The 18,980-nt window shown below is 40.1% G+C and overlaps 1 protein-coding gene across 1 annotated transcript in view; it reads right to left on the minus strand.

Moving 5' to 3' along the window:
- Nucleotides 1-7,061: 7,061 nt before the first annotated feature.
- The window catches only part of ATP6V1H (ATPase H+ transporting V1 subunit H), a 50,037-nt gene continuing 38,118 nt past the window's right edge, over nt 7,062-18,980 (minus strand). The window contains exon 14 of the mRNA XM_063326864.1: nt 7,062-7,401. Coding sequence (XP_063182934.1) covers nt 7,341-7,401 — 61 coding nt within the window. The 3' untranslated portion in view covers nt 7,062-7,340. The remainder of the gene's footprint in view (nt 7,402-18,980) is intronic.

The raw sequence follows: 18,980 nt of genomic DNA on the forward strand, positions 1-18,980 counted from the left end.
AATACTTTTATGACAAGCACTACATGAAAAAGGTCTTCAAGAACGTGCTCTTCAGAATCATAATTTTCCAACATCTGTTTCTCAAGTCATCTTGGGGTGGAGAGGAATATTTTAAAAATCTATTGATTTCAAGTATTGTATTTATTGTCTCTGGTGATCTAGGATTACTCCATAGTATGAATTGGCTTTTTTAACCCAAATTGTGATTTGCTGTATCTGTCTACAACACTTAAGCAACAGAAGAGACAATATTTAAACTACGCTAACCTGAAGCCGGAGTCTCACAGCCAGCGCGAGATGTGTTTGCACCCCCGTTGCTGTAGAAAAAACATCTCCACCTCCTCAAAACACAAACTTAGAGATCCACATTTGCATAAACAACATAAAAATTGGCAAGTGGCTTTACAAAACAAGGAATGAATGGTCTTTACTCCTCAAAAAATAAAAGAGAGGGAGAGGGAGAGGGAGAGGGAGAGGGAGAGGGAGAGGGAGAGGGAGAGGGAGAGGGAGAGGGAGAGGGAGAGGGAGAGGGAGAGGGAGAGGGAGAGGGAGAGGGAGAGGGAGAGGGAGAGGGAGAGGGAGAGGGAGAGGGAGAGGGAGAGGGAGAGGGAGAGGGAGAGGGAGAGGGAGAGGGAGAGGGAGAGGGAGAGGGAGAGGGAGAGGGAGAGGGAGAGGGAGAGGGGGAATGGATAGTGATGGCAACTGAGGCCGCACTGAAAAAGACCCAGTGAAGATGGCTGTAAGAGTTCTGCTTAATAGTTTTGCACGGGCACACACAAGAGTTTTTCGCTGCATACAGCTTTGAGTAGCTGAAGACTACAGTTGGATCTGGAAATGGAGTTCACACGCAAATTTGAGGAAATAGAGAACAGTTAATTCAGTATCTACGGGTTAAATAAAAACACCTGACAAAAATGGTCTTTAATTATGAGACTAAAGAGGCATCAGGTGAAGGAGAAAAAAAAAACAAAACAGCCTTGCAACACTGCAGGACAAAGAAGAATGAGGCGGAAAGAAGGGATGGGGGGAAAAAAAGGCACCAAACAAAGACTACATAAAAGAAAGGAAAGCCAGAGAAGACCAGAGGTTCATCCATGTGCAAGAGATGCAACTGTCCATGACTGAAGACTTTTTTTCTCATGCAATGAACCACCTAATAGGAAATTCAGACTGTGTGTTGGGAGCAGGGACACGGGATGGAGAACAGGATGAAAAAGATCTCGGTGGCTCAGTGGAATAATCCACCACTTGTCCTCCACACTGAGTTGCATCATAAGATTCTTATCAAAATTATCAATTGCTATACTGGATTAGGAAACAATGGCACAAGAAAAAAAAAGGAAGATTCCAGGAACCTTCAACAGAATCCCTTTCATCTCCAGAAAGGGCAAAGAGGCATGACAGGACAAACAGGCTCTTGTAAAGAAGTTACAGTGCCAAGTCCCTGCAGGGCACTCAGAGCCCTGAAGTACAGGCTCAGCTTTGTTCCAGGCTAAAGGCTATTCACGTAGACTAATAAAATTAAAGTAAGGAAATGGAAACTTCCATAGAAACAAAATCTAGGGAGCTTAATGCATTCTCTTTAGGGGAAGGTTTCATCCCATTTGAGATTTCTTTGGGGGGGGGGAAATCAGGACAATGCATATTAAATCAGGGGTGATAAAATTTAGGAGATTTAATGCCTGTAAGCGGAAAAGGAAAAAAAAAGAGAAATGATCTGGACTTAAACAGGCTTGCTAGATTGATATCAATAGGTTAAAAATCCTGACTCTTCCTTTAGAAATAGTATTTGACAGAATTTGAATCGGAATATGTAAGGAAAACAGGTAAAATAAAACAAGACAGAAGAGGCATAAATAACCCTTTCTCAGCAGAGAAAGATAACTAAGTTTTTCTAAAATGTTTCCCTTTTTCTACATCTCATCCATCATCTGCTTGATGTAGTACCACAATGCATTTAAACTGGGAAATACTTCCAATTCTAAGAGGGACCAGAATGTAACATAGACAGAATTAGTATTTCGGTTCTTAGTGCCATCTAAGAGAGGAGTAACATTCAGGAATACAACAGAGGGAACAATTTGTGCACTTTGCAAGGAGAATTTCTCCAACTGAAGACATACAAGATGAATTTCAGGGTCTCACCAGTGGTCTCATGCCTGTATATTTGGGCAGGAAAGGATCAGCTCAGTTCTAGTGCGCTAGGATGGGGAAGCCAAATACAAAACGATTCTTTGTAAATACTTCGAGATTAAAATATCCTATAGCAAATAAAAAAAAGTTGCAACTGAAAAAAAAAATCTTAAAAGCAAAAAAGAACGTTTCTAAAGGTTATTTTTCAACTCAGTAAATGTCATGTCAAAATTATTTCATCTTTTTATTTGATGACCGAAGTCCCTTGCCCTGTGTTTGCATGCATCCACACCCAAACTGCTCACTGTGATCCCCACACTGGCAGACTCACAATCCAAAGCTATATTTTAGCCACCTGAACCTGACAGAACAGGCTTGTTTTGCACACTTCCTTTCCATGAAAGTTATCTAAAGAACAAAGACCTTCAAGTTTGCAATTCGTCATGTTTTCTTGCTACAAAATAATCTGATACTGTAGGAGTTCTGTGATTTCCAAATCAATTGGTTTTAACTGTCGTCACCACAACTGGGTACCCAATTTCTTTGCCCATTTTTTGGCAGAGTTGGATGTGCGTGGCCTTTTTAAAACAGCTTATGACGACACTGAAAAAGTTATTTAAGTTAAATTTTCAGCTTAACAGATTCGTCTCTACACAGAATCCAGACAAGGCAAACTGACTGCAGAACCTTGAAAAAATTTTATCATAAATATGCACATAACAGCCCCAAAGATGACTCATGAAAAACTTAATTATTCCCTTCTGCAGCAGAGGGACAAACTGGGCACTTCTGGGAAAATCTGTAAGATTATCAGAAGAAAAAAATAATAATAATTATTGTCCCACTGCCCAGTTTTATATGAAGAGGGCTTTTTTTTTTTTTTCCAAGTTTTCCCCCAAGAAAAACTAAGTTCCCATAGCACAGAAATGTTCTCGGATACAACCAAGTAACAGAAACAAGACACTTTGCATAACAGTCAGCCATTATTCCATTTCTGGTTTTATTATGCTCCTTACTGTACAGTAACTTACCGCACAAGCAGCAGTAAGACAAGGGGCAGGTCATGAAAAATATTCTTAAACAAAGGATGCTGACAGTTTTTAGCACATAATTTGCGTGCAGCGATGGCTGATGCATCTCAGAACCGCCTGCACCAATGAAATATGTATATCCCAAGGTAAGAAGAGTTCCCAGGTAACTGTAACTCCCTAAATGCTACACCTAGCATTTTTTGAATAATCATTTTGGAGTCTAAGAGGAAGCAAATAAAACCAAGTTAATAACACACCTGATCAGCGCAAGAGCACTAGCTCCATTTCTCGACTTTGACACAGCACGTGGTTCTAGAAAGACAACTCACGACGACTCTGCAGAAGCTGACAAAGGAAAAAACAAAAGCTTTTGGATAGACATAAGCCAACAGGATTTCCTCAGACCCTGTCACTTCCTAGGCTAAAGCTAGCACATCATGGAATCATGGAATCATTTAGGTTGGAAAGACCCTTGGGATCATCGAGTCCAACCATCAACCCCACTTTACAAAGTTCTCCCCTACGCCATATCCCCTAACACCACATCTAAAACCATATTCATCAGAATTCACCATCATATTCACCAGAAAAAAATATTGACCCAGCAGATTGAGTATTAGAAATTGTTGACGATCTTCATTTGATCACGCAGGTACACAAAGGCAGTTTTGCAGCTCCGATGAGCTACTGAAGAGAGGTTCGATGAAACATGGTACATCCAGGGGCCGGGTGGCTCATCTCCTGCTCAGCCCTGGTTTCTTTCTAGCAGAGTAGCCCACACTGGCCAAGACCAAGATCAGGCCTCCTCTCCATCCAGCTGCAGGCCTGAAGATCTCAAGTGGCTTGTGGGAATAACAAACATGCACCAAGCATATGACTAAGCCTTAGTTCCAGAGGTCAGAACTGTTCTTCGTCATGTTTCCCCTCCATCCCTCCTGCATTGAATTGTGACAGGTTTAAATTCTTTCCACAGTTGCTGCATCTTGCAAACTTATTCAAATTTATTTTCATTTAGATTTCAGACCAAGACCAAAGTTTAAAGGAAATCACTTAAGCAGACGTATCATGAAAAGCAAAAGAAACCTCAAATGGAAAACTTTAGCCAGCTTATAAAGATCTCAAAGACTCAGTTACTTCCATTACAGGACAATTAAACTCCATTTATTCCTGGGTGCAATATAAGAGTGAAAACAAGAATTAGGAAAATTGAGAAAAAATTTCATAAAGACTGATTACCTTAATTTGGAAAAAGGTAACTATCTCCTTGCTTTAGAAGGAAGTTAATCATCATGGCAGCTAATCTCCAGTCATCTCTCAATCTTCATGTCACCAGAGGGAAGGAAGCAAGCTGCTGGCACACACTTCTTTTCCTAACACCGAGCTCTGCCCACACTGCCATCACACGCCCTGAGGCGTTCAATCTGCCACCATGGCATCTGCCTACCTGCCCCATGCCAGATTTTGGGAGAATGAGGCTGAGCAGGTTAAGTGAGCTAACGCAAACAGATGAACAGTACAAATAGTGCTCAGTAGCTACAGCTAATTATAACTTGTCAGACAAAAACTAGATGCAGTAGAAGTTTTATGAATTGGTTAAAATTCAACAAAAAGGTTTGTTTGAGTTTCCTGATTTCAAAGGTTAAAGGTTCCAAGGACAGCTTTGCCCCATTTTCTCTCTTGGGATCATGGATCCAAGGCCTTCCAGCACCTACAGATACCTGCCATAGGATGGGAGATGGGAACTGGTTCGCAGCTCCCTTCTATGCCGAGACTCCCTAGGACCTCTAGGGACACAGCGAGCACTTTGACTCCTGCAGAAATCTCAGCTCCAGCAACTTCACAGTCCAAATTACCAGCTGCACAGACAGATCCTTCATAACCCCACCCCACTGAGTTCCCAGGCTTCTAACTGTACAGTTGTTGGCACAAACCCCCTGAGATCACAACCCTTGAGCCACCTAAATGTTACCGCCAGGGGCTAGAAGTGTCATGGCTTTCAGGTTCCACAGACACCAGAGTATCAAAATTGCACACTGATATAAGTGAAACATCACCATCATTTCTTTACATACCTTTTTCTGTCTCCAGATTTCTAACTAAATGGAGGAGAACACCAGGTATCGCGTAGCTTAGAAACAGACCACATAATAAAGAATTAAACTATGCACAGAGTAATACTAGCAAGGCAACAGAGAGGAGAATTTACTTGTATAATGTATGACCACATTTAGATGTTTGAGGACAACCCCTGTAAGCAATTTTGTTTCACGCTGTGAATAGCTTGGTTATTTCTAGCTTGCAAAAAGTACAAGTGGTTGCCTCCCCATTAATGCCCTGTCATGGTTCTTGTGCCCAACATTACAGCCATAACCGTGGGACCAACCTTTTACAGCCCCTTCAAGGTAAGTCTTAGGCTATGTTTACATCAGCAAGAAGCATGACATGAGAATGTGACTTGTAGGGCACAACATTTGGCGCTAAGAATCCAGTTTTCACTCCGAATGCATTTCAAAGGTCCATACTTCAAAGAAAATCTTACCTGGTCCGGTGGGCTGAGCACTTGCCAAGTAGCCAAGAAACACAGGACGCATCCTGCAGTTTATCAGCAAATCACCTCATTTATGCACTGACACCATCATGTGATGCAAACTGAAGTGTGAAAAGTTGGGAAGACTCCAATTTATTTCAAGAGCACTCAACCCATCCAAGATAAAAATGGCAGTGTAGGTGCACCTTGTCCTCCCAACAGCTTTCCACACCACCAGCATCCCTCATCACTGTGGGAACATGCAGGGCTGGGCTAAGATCCATTCAGATAACCCTCACTCCAAGTAAAGTCCGTTTAATTCCTTTCAGGCTTCAGCATCTATCCTCCTATATGTATAAGTAAGCAACAGTCATTAATTTACACACTCCTATTTTAGTTAAGCAGGCCAAGAAATGATCAAACTGTCATCCCCTAAAGGCCTTTTCTCTCTCCATTGCAACAGTGGTCAAATTTTAGTTATATATGATGAAAGTCCAGACTGGGTAAGAAAAGTTTTCCCCGATTTTTTTTTTACTTGATGACAAAGTACCCTAAAGCTCCTCAGACACTTGCACAACACAAGACTACTGAAAAGAATAAACCATGTCCTCTCATATTTTCTTTTCATTCTAAAAATGAATCAGAAGAATGTTAACTGCTTAGTGTTGTAAGTGCCTGAAGCCACGCTCCTATACATGCAACAAGATTGTTTTCACATGCCAATCCAATACCACCTTTGATTTATTGATGCTTACATCTTTTTTACTATCAGGAGCTACAAAACACAGAAAAAATTTATACTAAGCCAAATAATTTGGCTATCAAGAAAGTACAATGCATTCTAGAATGACACCAGAACCCTAACATTTACAAGTATTTTCAACAACGAAAACACTTCATGAAATTCCAAGTTCATCAGTTACTACACATTTGTTATTAAAAAAAAAAACAAACCAACTTGATCTCTGATCACAGAATTCTGTCTACAGCCTTAACATTGATGTTTTACAGCTCAACTAATAATCTTAAGTGTATCAGTTTTCATTAGAGGAGTGTTCATTTTCTTTTCCTTTTCTCATGTCCAGACTTTTTAATGTAGTCTCTAACAAGAGAGAAGTCCCACACCCCGCAAAAAACCCCACGCATTTGCACACATTTTTAACACTGTTTCAAGACCTGGTATATATCTTAGTACCGATAATCAGCATTTTTCAGGCTATTGCATTTCCCACAGAACGCCACGTCAAAGCTTTATTAATTTGTCTGGAGACATATAGGGACTGCTTGCTTTTCTTGGAAAGTGACAACACTGATAAGCCACTAAAAGAAAAGAACATTTTTTCTAGGCTAATTATAACATGGAATTAATATCCTTTAATAACATTCTTTATTATGAGAATAAATACATGAAACAAATGCAATATATTAGCCACATTTCCTCATATACATTCAGAATACAACAGGAAGCTAATAGCCATAATCATCAGAACTAATTGAACAAACAAATTTTTACTAAGCCAACAACACTGGAGAAGAGCTGGAAAGTTTATGCACTAGTATCAGGCAAAGAACATGTGATTTCAGCGTTTCCTTGACAGTAATTTAAAGACAAACATGTTGTAGTTATAAATATGAACTGATGGAAGTGTTCAGCTCCGTGCGGTGGCTGTTTGAGGTTGTTCTGACTGCAACTGCTTTCCAAGGTATTCCCTGAAATAGAACAAAAAAATACATTGAGAAACATTCTGGAATGCGGGGAGTAGGATAGTGGTGGGAAGTCTGAAGTAGAGAAAAGAGGAAAAAGCCTTAAGTTTAGAATTATTCCTTGAAATAATGTCTACTAATATTTTACAGTCAACTGGAGCTACTATGAGAGTACCTAAGCTTTAGGTAGCCACCATCTATCCCTCTGAAAATGAGGTTCCAACAAAACTGTTTGGAAAAAGAAAAAGCCGAGTCATAATATTTAGAAGTCCTGGCAACTGTTACAGAATACCCACAAAGCCCACAGATTTTGCTTGCTGAATATACATTTTAGAAACTGTGTCAAAGTATTTGAAAGGATCTCTTCCTATAACCCAGCTGCATGAGCACAAGTAATACTGATGGACATACTGGCAATTTAACCCATAGGCCAGCAAAATAGACACTGACTGAAAAACTATATGTTCAAGGTACGTTCCCATCTTTCACTGTTTCCTATAAAAGCCCAACACTTCACAGAAACACCAATAAGCTGAAAGAGGTCTTTAGTAATATCTGGGTTGTTGCTTGTTACAGAAAATAAACTTCAAGAATTGTACCACTGTATCATCTGAGAGAGAGGGTTTAGGACCTGTGAAACGTAGGCGTTTTTCCATTGTTGATCATACACTTAGCAGCACAGTTTGTCTCACTCCACAGGTATTGCAACCTACTCAGGTTAAACATTAGAAGCCGTTCAGAGAAATGATGTTCAGAATGAAACCTTTTTTAAAAAAAACACCATAACTCAAGAGTATGCACTTTTGCTTTATTTAAAAAAAAAAAAACAAACCCACAGTTCTTACTGCACATTTCAAAAACTAGTTTTCAGCTTAGCATCCTGTTGAACAGCTATTCCCTATGCATCACAATTCCTATTGCACAATGAAGTTTAGCATCACAACTGTACCGCCCAACAGAACTTCTCTCAGTTTTATAGTTAAGTATCTAGAAAAGCAAAGTTTCTATAATGTTAACTTCAAACTTAACTAGCAATGAAAATAACATATAGTTTATATGCTGAGCTATACGTTATGGTTTAGCGCCTTCCTTCACAGCTTTATCGGGGGTTGCTGCAGGATCACAGTATTTTAATGCTTGGTCTATACTCAATAGGTATGACTCGAACATAATAGGTAGGTTACCACCCTCAAAGTAGAGGCTCCTGATGGCAAAGAAGGAAAGGAGCTGCTCTCTTGTGGTTTTGCAGGACTCAAAATTGTTCCACCAAAATAAACAAGATTTGACAACCATCCAAAAAAACACAAACAGCTTTTTTTCTGTTTTTCATGCCCGTATGCATGTACTGATTCTAGTGTTTCTTGCCTAACATCCAGCCTTGAAAGCAACTGCCACTTGCTGCATACACAGCTGTGCTCACAAGCCTGCGAAGTTATTTATTCTTAAAGCGCACATGAACCATTTTGAATGTGAAATTCCTATGCAATTACTTAGAAGTAGGAAAATCAATCAAGCTAACAATCCGTAACAGTACAACTATCACATAGCTTACACTGGTTCAGATGCATGCTCAAGGCTTACTAAAGTCTAACCATAATACAGTGTATTCAGCAAAAATCTCCGAGACGGCAGAGCAGTAGCATATTTTGTAGGTACTTACTGCATTAACAGACACATTAAACTTGTAAGGATACACAGTAGATGGGACAGTACCTTCTCTACAGAACCTTTTATTTTGGTCATTCATTTGCAGGTGTGAGGTTCAAGTCCAGGGACAAGGAAAAGCTCTTATCCTGTTTCCCCACACAGAAATGAGTATCGGCAGTTACTGCTCTATGCTGCCACGCTGCAAACCCAGGTGAAAAGCCCACGCTGTCCCTACCTCATCGCTTCTTCAGCCACCACCAAGGGCCACTGAAATGCAAAAAACTTGTCCCACCTGCTGCTACAAGTAACAGTTAATTTTCTTTTTGGTTATGGTTTCCAACTGAGTACCACTGGTTAACCAAGGACAAGTTCTTGCATGGTCTGTATCGGATGATGAGCGGGATTGGTAAAAGACTGACAGGAGGGACCGACCTTCTCAACATGAAGCTTTCACATGCAGCCTTAGGAGAGAAGTCTGATAGGTTATTCTGCCAGGCCTTCGCTCACTTCTCCATCCCATCTTCCACTAAAACCCAAATTACTAAGAGTAGCTTCAGTAGGCTCCTGTTCTCCCTCTGTTAATATACGTACTAAAAGGACAAGATGACTCAAGTATGTTTTTTAAATCCTGGTATTTCATCATAGCAGAAGGTTAAGTAGTACTGTCAGATTCAGTCTTCACACATAAATTGGATGCAGATGTCCATCATTATGCTATTACAAACCAAGCATCTAAGATTTTTTTTATTTATCCTGCACTGTTATTTAGTTAAATCTTACAAGAAAACCTGGGATTTTAGAATTACTGTTTACCCCGCAAAATTAAAACTACCTTTAAGAATGCAAGCATTCAACACATTGCACTGTAAGAGCATGTATGATGAAAGAAGGATAGATCTTGTCACCAAGATAACAAATCACTGCAGAAAATATTCAAAACAGTATCTGACAGATTAGAGATGCATGCTACAATGGAAAGTAATGAGGTATTAGACTTCATTTTTAAAATTACAAGCTATAAACCCATTAATTGGACCACTTTTCCTTATTTTAAACTTATTTTGTTAGTCTTTCCTTCATAAGTGAAGATGACGACCACCTTTACTGTAACAAAGGCATTGTGGTTGGTCTTTTGCAAGTATATCAAGTTTCTAAGGTGGCTAAACTCAGAAGCAAGAGTATACAACATACAAGCGTCGCCATTACTGGCAGAGATTCATGCAGGCCTGATCAGTTCATATTGGAGACTAAGACAAAACACATCCTGCTATCATTTATTCGACATAGCTGAGCTTTGGGGCCTACATACCCATTGTCTTTCAATACACAATCTTACAAGAAAGACCATTCTTCCCTTCTAACCGGGCCAAGCAGATATGCAGGGTGTCACTCAATATGCATTCTACAAGGTGTACAAAATTCAAGTACAAAGTTGTGGAAAAGGAGCAAAATACTGTCCTGGCCAACAACAAATTCAGTCACCAATTCTTTCCACTAGAAAGCTGCCTTTTACCTTGAGTAGGCATTGTATTATTGTATATAATATTTCAAAAGCCAGTCAGAAGTAGTAAACATTTTCTCAATATAAATACACCAGCGGTCCAGCCATTATATAAGGCTCATTTTTCTTCTAAATCATTTAAGGGGATGAAGGGAAATGAAACTCTATGCACCAGTAGTCCAGCAGTATTAAGCATCTCTCTATATAATGCTTTATTTCTTAACTGCTTTCCAGAAAGGGAAGGAAAGTTACCACATGCTTAATGGTGTTTCCTCAAGTCAATAAGCATCTGGAAGAGTCTGTGCTCTCCCACATAAATAGACTTAAAATTAAGCACGTCATTTTGGTATACTCCCCATACTGGGATTGTAGAGGTGAACTCCATGGATATTTTTAAGGTACCTTGCAACAGTTCCTAGTAGCAGTAACTTGGAATCAGCACTAGAAACCATACAACAAAGAGCAAGAATGCAAATTTGTCCTCCAGCATTAGTAATCAAGATGTAAAGTTCATTAAGCAAAGGCCCAAGTACCTAGGAAGTTCAAATTTGCAAGTCTTGCAAAGTTTAGAACCAGAAGTTCCACTTTGACCATCTTCCTCACACTAGAACAGAAAGGCCTTTATAAAGGTCAGTTTTAGCCCCCTTATGACTTCCTTCAACATAAAACTATCCTTATTACAAAGCTGGTCCAGATAAGCTTGCATTTACAGTTAATTGCATTCAAACATGAAACAACTGATGCAGTATAAATTTACAGGTGCTCAAAATATTACCACTACACTGCAGAAAAGCACCAAAAACAAGCAAGTTTAGTATATCATTTCTGAGAGTAAATATCAAGTCCTCCATTTCTCAACTACAGCTCAGATCAACAAAACTTCAAACACCACATTTTCTCACTTCTTTGGTCATTCGGAAGTCTGACAGTGAGGCATAAGTAATTTTCATTTGCAAATTCATCTTTTCATTCATATTAGAATAACTAAGTGAGATTCCTTTCACACTAGCAATTTCCCCTTTTTCAGGCTTAACCTTTGGACACACATTTTCTGCAGTATCCAAAATGCTTTTTCCAAGAAGAAAAGGAAACTTGGAGGTGAATACACAACTTTGTTTCATCTCAAATCCTTATTCCAATTTGTTACTTTGTTCAGTTTAATTTAATTGGCTGTGCTGGCATATGAGATACACTGACACCCTCAAGCTGAGATATACTTAAGTGCCACAGTAATTGCAACAAAAACTTAAAGGTCATTTAGGAAAAGGCACAAGAAACTGATCCAACCTGCAAGCCATCAAATTCAGCAAGAATTAAATAAGGAGATAATTGCAAACTAGCACAAGACCTTAACTGAAAATTCTATACTAATTTTCAGATTGAGCAAAGGACCATTGTCAACAACAAACCAACTATGATAGACAGGGAAAGTTTTAAGGTTTCAACAGATTTCTAGAGGTCACATGCTAAAAGAAACAAGCCTTGCAGTTTAAGAACTACTACTTTTAGTGTTATACTCCAAATTCTAGTGCAGTTAGATTTACCTGTCCTTTAAGGAAAACGGAAAATTCTTTTTGGCAGGCAAGGGAAGAGAGGTAGACGAAGCAAAGAAGAAAGGAAGGATGGAATTTTCCTATTCTCTCTTTGCTAACAACATTTACCTAAAATCTTTCTCAAATTCAATTTATTAAAGAATTATGTTACCCCAAAAAAATTTGACCACCTTGAACATCTGTAATTTCTAGTTTGTTTTAGCAGATTTAGTCTCCCAAAAGGCAGAATACTTTCCTTTGACAAAGAACAATATCAAAGTATTGATTTTATTTTTCTCTATCTAAAGATAAACCTACAGTCACACGCTTTTGAAAGTGGAAATGAAGAGCTCGTTCTAAGGCAATTCTTCCCTTTATGCAAGAGTACAGACGCATAATAAAACTACAATAAAAAGTCTGCCACATGACTTAAGCAACTCAAAAGACATTGCCAACATACATTGTTAAAGACAAATCGTAAAGATACAATTTAGATTAGATATTAAGAAGAAATTTTTTGCTCTGAGGGTGGTGAGGTACTGGAACAGGTTGCCCAGGGAAGTTGTGGATGCCCCATCCCTGGAGGTGTTCAAGGCCAGGCTGGATGGGGCTTTGAGCAGCCTGGTCTAGTGGGAGGTGTCCCTGCCCATGGCAGGGGGGGTTGGGAGTAGGTGATCTTTAAGGTCCCTTCCAACCCAAACCATTCTATGATTCTCTGAAACAAGTTCAAAGGACATGCAGCAGATGGAATAGATTGGAGAGATCTGACATCTGTATGTTGTGTTTCTACTATGGTTATAAGAACCTGGATTTGTTGACAAAGAGACACTGCAAGAACCTCCTTTTCATTCAGCAGTTTCCCTTCAGAGGGGTTTTGTCCATTTTGGGGAAGATTAATTCTAGTCTTCTGGTTCACAATTTTACATGCAAGCTATAAAGAAACAGCAGATCAATGAGTTCCTATTACAAGGCTGTTACTCAAAGATTTTTATTAGATTTTAAAAGAAAAATCCATGAAAGTCTATATGCCTTTTCTATTATGGAGACAAGTTATAAGTCATTTTTCACTTATAAGATGCGTTATGAGCTAACACTGAGACAGAGGCATTCTGAGAATCAACTTGGGGGTGTTAGTTGACTGCCAGCTGAATATGAGCCAGCAGTGTGCCCACGTGGCCAAGAAGGCCAACAGCACCCTGGCCTGTATCAGGAACAGGGTGGCCAGCAGGAGTAGGGAAGTGATCTTCCCCCTGTACTCGGCACTGGTGAGGCCCCACCTCGAGTACTGTGTCCAGTTTTGGGCCCCTCACCACAAAAAAGGCACTGAGGTGCTGGAGCAGGTCCAGAGAAGGGCAACAAAGCTGGTGAGGGGTCTGGAGAAAAAAAAAAAAAAAAAAAAAAAAAAAAAAAAAATCTCATGAGGAGTCTGCAGGGGCTGGGATTGTTTAGCCTGGAGAAAAGGAAGCTGAGGGGAGACCTTATCACTCTCTACAACTACCTGAAAGGAGGTTGTAGCAAGGTGGGGGTTGGTCTCTTCTCCCAAGTAACAGGCGATCGGACAAGAGGAAACTGCCTCAAGTAGTGCCGGGGGGGTGGGGTGGGGGGTTTAGACTGGATATTGGGAAAAATTTATGCACTGAAAGGGTTATTAAGCATTTGAACAGGCTGTCCGGGAAGTGGCAGAGTCCCCATCCCTGGAGGTATTTAAAAGATGGGTAGACATAGTGCTTAGAGATATGGTTTGGTGATGGTTTTTGTCAGAGTTACGCTGATGGTTGGATTAGATGATCTAAAAGGTCCCTTCCAACCTAGGCAATTCTATGATTCTAACTTAACTGAACCATGCAACTTGGTTTAAAAGTGGTTTTATACTGAATCAGAAGATTTAGTTGCCACAATGAACAGGAAACAAAATGCTTTCAATACTTAAGAGCTTTTAAGTTTGCACAGAATATTTCAGAATGACTGATATAGATCAAGTTTAACTGACTTTTACTTTCAGGAAATCCAATCTCTAAAGTAACGCTAATCAGAAGTGAAACTACCATGAAGTTACTTCTTTGGTGACATACTTTTTCAGCATAGCACATGAAAATGAACAATTTATTTGAAAAAAGAAAATGCAAACTGAGCAGGATGTTTGATACTTGCAAAATATTTGCTCCACACTAACAGAAGCTCCAGAAATATTAAAGTGTGTTTTAAAAACAGTGTAGATCTCATGACAGAGAACACGATCCGAGTGTGAAATCCCAGAGAGCATACACACAATACAAGCCACAGTCCCTACTTGTATGGAATGAAGCTTTACAAGAATATATATTTATGTTCAAATAAAGAGATGGAGCACTCATACTAGATATCAAGCGTGCCTACAACTAATTAGATTTTTGCCTAACTTGTCTCATTCTAGCTAGGAACTGTCCTCTTAAAAAAAAATATGTATTTTTTTATCAGGAACACAATATATCTTCTCAGACTTTTCAGTTAGTTAACTTCTGTTAACTACTAAAAAGGAATTGTATTGATGATGAAAGCTAAGAAACAGGGTAAATACATACAGTGGATTGCATTATCATGTAGGCATTGTTTCCTAGATTTATGCCTACTATATTAAGCATTACACATCTGAGCACTGGGATGGGGGGGAAAAAAAAAGGGGGGGGGGGCAGCGCAGCAAACTTCATGGCTGCCAGTTAACTGTCATTACACCTTCACTTCTCACTACGGAAAGCAAGCAGCACACAGAAGCTATCTTAGGAGACACATGAGCTTCAGAGAACAAAGTTTACACCAAAGAAGAAGAGTGACAAATGCTGAATATTCCATGCTAACTCTATAGATGAACAACAGGTTCTAAATACAGCATACTGAAAATCCTAGGCAGTTTCATATTTTTTAACATCTCTCTGCTTTACCAGTCATTTTAAAAGATGGAAAGCAAGTAATTTTGTCTGGAATGTGCACTGTGAAAGCCATATGCATCTGTTTGCATATTCAAAGCTTATCTGCATTTATTGCTTCATTCAGTATGCCCTTTATTAATTTTACTTCCAATACCATACTTGATCATGCATCGATGACGCATCCTAACTCCCATTGTTTAGCATCCTGCAACATACTCATACTCTCCATGTTGGTATCAATTAATTGAATAGCAATTTATTTTAAAAGTCTGCCTATTTAAAGAAGGTTTATAGCTCAGAGCCTGCACAGTTCAAAGGACCCTGGGGAGATGAGGCATCATACCTGAACCCAGAGATGCAACCCCTACAGCACCTTACTACTAAGGCACAAGCAGAAATACGGAGCAACACAGACCAGTAGTTCAGTCAGTGGGAGCAAATGCCAAAAGATGCCACAAGTTCTGCCATGACCCTGACTCAGCCATCGGAAAAATAAACAAGTTTGCAGCGAGATCCACCCTGGTGTCAGCAGCTCTTCTATGAATACTGAAGAACTTTTGACCTATAGAGGTAAAACCACTGCTTTTTACTTTACATTTGCATGAACAAAGAGGACACATGATCCACCTGTGCACATCTCAGCTAAACTGGATGTTTTAACAACATCTCCTCTGACCTATGGTCTCCAACTCCCAACAGCACTGCTGCTAACAGAGCAAGAAAAAAAAAAAAGTAATATGCTGCACTTACTACATTGAGTCATGAGCAAACTTCCCTGGCCGTAAACCAGCTAGAAGACAAACAAGTGGTGGAAACTAATGCACTGTGTTCTAGATTACCAGTAGGGTCATAAATTACATATTAAATGCAGAACATCTAGAATTCACCTAGCTCTTCATCAAGCTCTTATTTTAGTGAACTAATAGAAGGTTGGAATTAACCCCTTTAGAATGAAGCCAGGAGACTATACATTCACAAATCTTAAAAGACGGAAGATTATTCCCACTGCTCAACTTCAGACACTGAAGCTGCTCTGCACTGCCCTGAAAAACAATCTGCTTCTCTCCATTGTTCATACAACGGAGGCACAGACGGTGGGATGGAGTGCACCATCAGCAAGTCTGACAGCAACATCAAGCTCTGTGGTGGTTTGACATGCTGGAGGGAAGGGATGCCATCCAGAGGGACCTTGACAGGCTTGAGAGGTGGGCCCATGTGAACCTCATGAAGTTCAACAAGGCCAAGCGCAAGGTGCTGCACTTGGGCTGAGGCAATCCCAAGCACAAATACAGGCTGGGTGGAGAATGGATTGAGAGCAGCCCTGAGGAGAAGGACTTGGGAGTGTTGGTGGATGAGACGCTCAACATGAGCCAGCAATGTGCGCTTGCAGCCCAGAAAACCAACTGTATCCTGCGCTGCATCAAGAGCACTGTGGCCAGCAGGTTGAGAGAGGGGATTCTCAGCACAAGGACATGGACCTCCTGGAACGGGTCTAGGGGAGGGCCACGAAGATGATCAGAGGGCTGGAGCACCTCTCCTATGAGGACAGGCTGAGAGTTGGGGTTGTTCAGCCTCGAGAAGAGAAGGCTCCAGGGAGACCTTATAGCAGCCGTCCAGTACCTGAAGGGGGCCTAAAGGAAAGATGGGGAGGGACTCTTTATCAGGGAGCATAGTGATAGGACGAGGCGGGTAACAGTTTCAAACTGAAAGAGGGGAGACTTAGATTAGATATCAGGAAGAAATTCCTTACTCCGAGGGTGGAACATGTTGCCCAGGGAAGTTGTGGATACCCCATCCCTGGAAGTGTTCAAGGCCAGGCTGGATGGGGCTTTGAGCAGCCTGGTCTAGTGGGAGGTGTCCCTGCCCATGGCAGGGGGGTTGGAACTAGATGATCTTTAAGGCCTCTTCCAACCCAAACCATTCTATGATTCATATAAGGTACTTGGGCTTCTAACCGTAGGTGCTTTGAGTCACACCATGCCAGCCCGGAAGTTCAGTAAAATTTTGTACTGTGAAGCACAAAGGCACATGCTTTATCTGTAGAGATTAACATATTGGGTTTCTTTAAAGTGATATGTAAGTGCTGTCAGTGTAGAACTTAGTGATTTGATTCTTTTAAAGTCTGCATCATTAAAAACATTGCTCCAACCAGCATTACGTTCCCAAAACCATTTCCTAATATTAAAACGGTCAAGGTGGGTATTGCCACTGAACAGCAAAGACAAAGAATAAGAAGATGATGTTTCTCATACATAGTTAAAACACAAATTAAACAGGACATACAAAAAAACATGCACCATCGTTGCCATGCCAAACTCCCCTATCTGCCAATAACATCAGCATGGGGTGCCACGAGTAATATAGTTAGTTCAAGTGAGATTAAAACACAGGATAAATTACCATTTAAAGATATTAAGTGATGCTAAAACGATACCTTCACTCCCTGCTTCATCATGCGCATGATCATTTAATATGCAAATGTAGCTGGAATATTTCACCTGAACTTACCTCATCTGAAAAGCTGACAGCAGTAACTGCTTTTGCCAACCTAGTTTTACCATTAAACGAAATGCCTGACAGTCTGATTCCCCCCATTTATCCCTGACTTAAAAACCCCTAAGGAAAAGCCAGTTGAGCAGCCTGTAATGAACTATTACTGTAATGAACTATTACTTAGGAGTTAACTGTCTCCAAGTTGAGTTATTAGCAGTCTAACAACACAACTGTATTTTAAGCAGAATGCTACTTCAGCTGCCCCATGACTCTCCCTTGGTTCAGGTACCACAAGTTTTCCTTACTCTGCTGCTTCAGGCACCTCAACCCAGCAGAGCAAGCCCTTATTTTCTTATCCTTCTCTTGGTTAGCCTCCAGATCAAGGAAAAGCCTGACTACCTCTGTCATGCCTGTGTCACAGATAGTAATGGAGAGTTGTTCCATGTCAATTAAATTCAAGGAAAAAAACAAAAACAAAGGGGGAAAATGCTTATTGTTTCCCCAGCTCTGAAGCGCAAGTTAAGCAAAACCATGAAGTTGCTGAGTAATCCATCTTATAGTAAAGCAAAGCTAAATAAGTAGGTACTTGAACTGCACAGTGCAGCAGTCAGGGGACTCTGCTTTCTCTTCTCCCCACACAAGCTATGAAACGGAAGAGCTCCTGACACACCTCAAACGCCAGATCTATACAAAGACAGATCGAGCTTCCCACATACAAATGATACGTCATTTCCTTAGCTCAAGCTACCTGATGTCCATTCCAGGGGGGAACACTACTTTGGCAAATATGAGCCAAGGACAATGTGTCCCAGAGGTTTGTTCCAGTAAGAATTAAACAAGAACATATTCTCTGAAGATGACAATATGAATCTGAAAATGGCAGTAACTTAAACAGATCCTTTTTATTGACACCTCTAAATATCTGAAACTAGATGTAATTGCAATCTCTCTCTGTCTCACGTCTAAAGGTTCACAAACTGTGAAAAGCAGGCACAGAAATGTTCATGACATTAAAAAACCAAGACAAATCTAGAAGACCAGATGTGATGTTTTTAAAATTAGTACACTTAAGTTGAAAATGAGAAAAAGAGAAGTTAGGCATCCAGGAAAACTTTTACTACCAGTGAGGTTTGTGCAGGAGAAAGACTGGAGTTTTATATTTTTATTACCGCATTTTCAAGACATCAGAACACACATGAAATGAGACCTGTCTCCCCTGCATAAAGTATAAATTCAGTAACTAAGCCTTCCACATTGCAAACTTGATTTAGCTATAGCCAGTTTATAATACTCAGAATGCTTCAAATATATCAGAACAGCACTGTGAGAAAAGAAGTACATCACCAAACTGAGAAGCAGGGCAGAGCACAACATACAATACTGCCCACAAATTAGGCTGCACATGACCACACGTTTAGTCTCCATCGCCACACATTCAGAAATTCAAGTCTGAAGTCCTCCTTACAGATGGAGAATGTTAACTCTGGATTTTTCATAGTAGGTTAT

This window comes from Chroicocephalus ridibundus, chromosome 2 (assembly GCF_963924245.1).
Source record: "Chroicocephalus ridibundus chromosome 2, bChrRid1.1, whole genome shotgun sequence".
Taxonomy (NCBI): domain Eukaryota; kingdom Metazoa; phylum Chordata; class Aves; order Charadriiformes; family Laridae; genus Chroicocephalus; species Chroicocephalus ridibundus.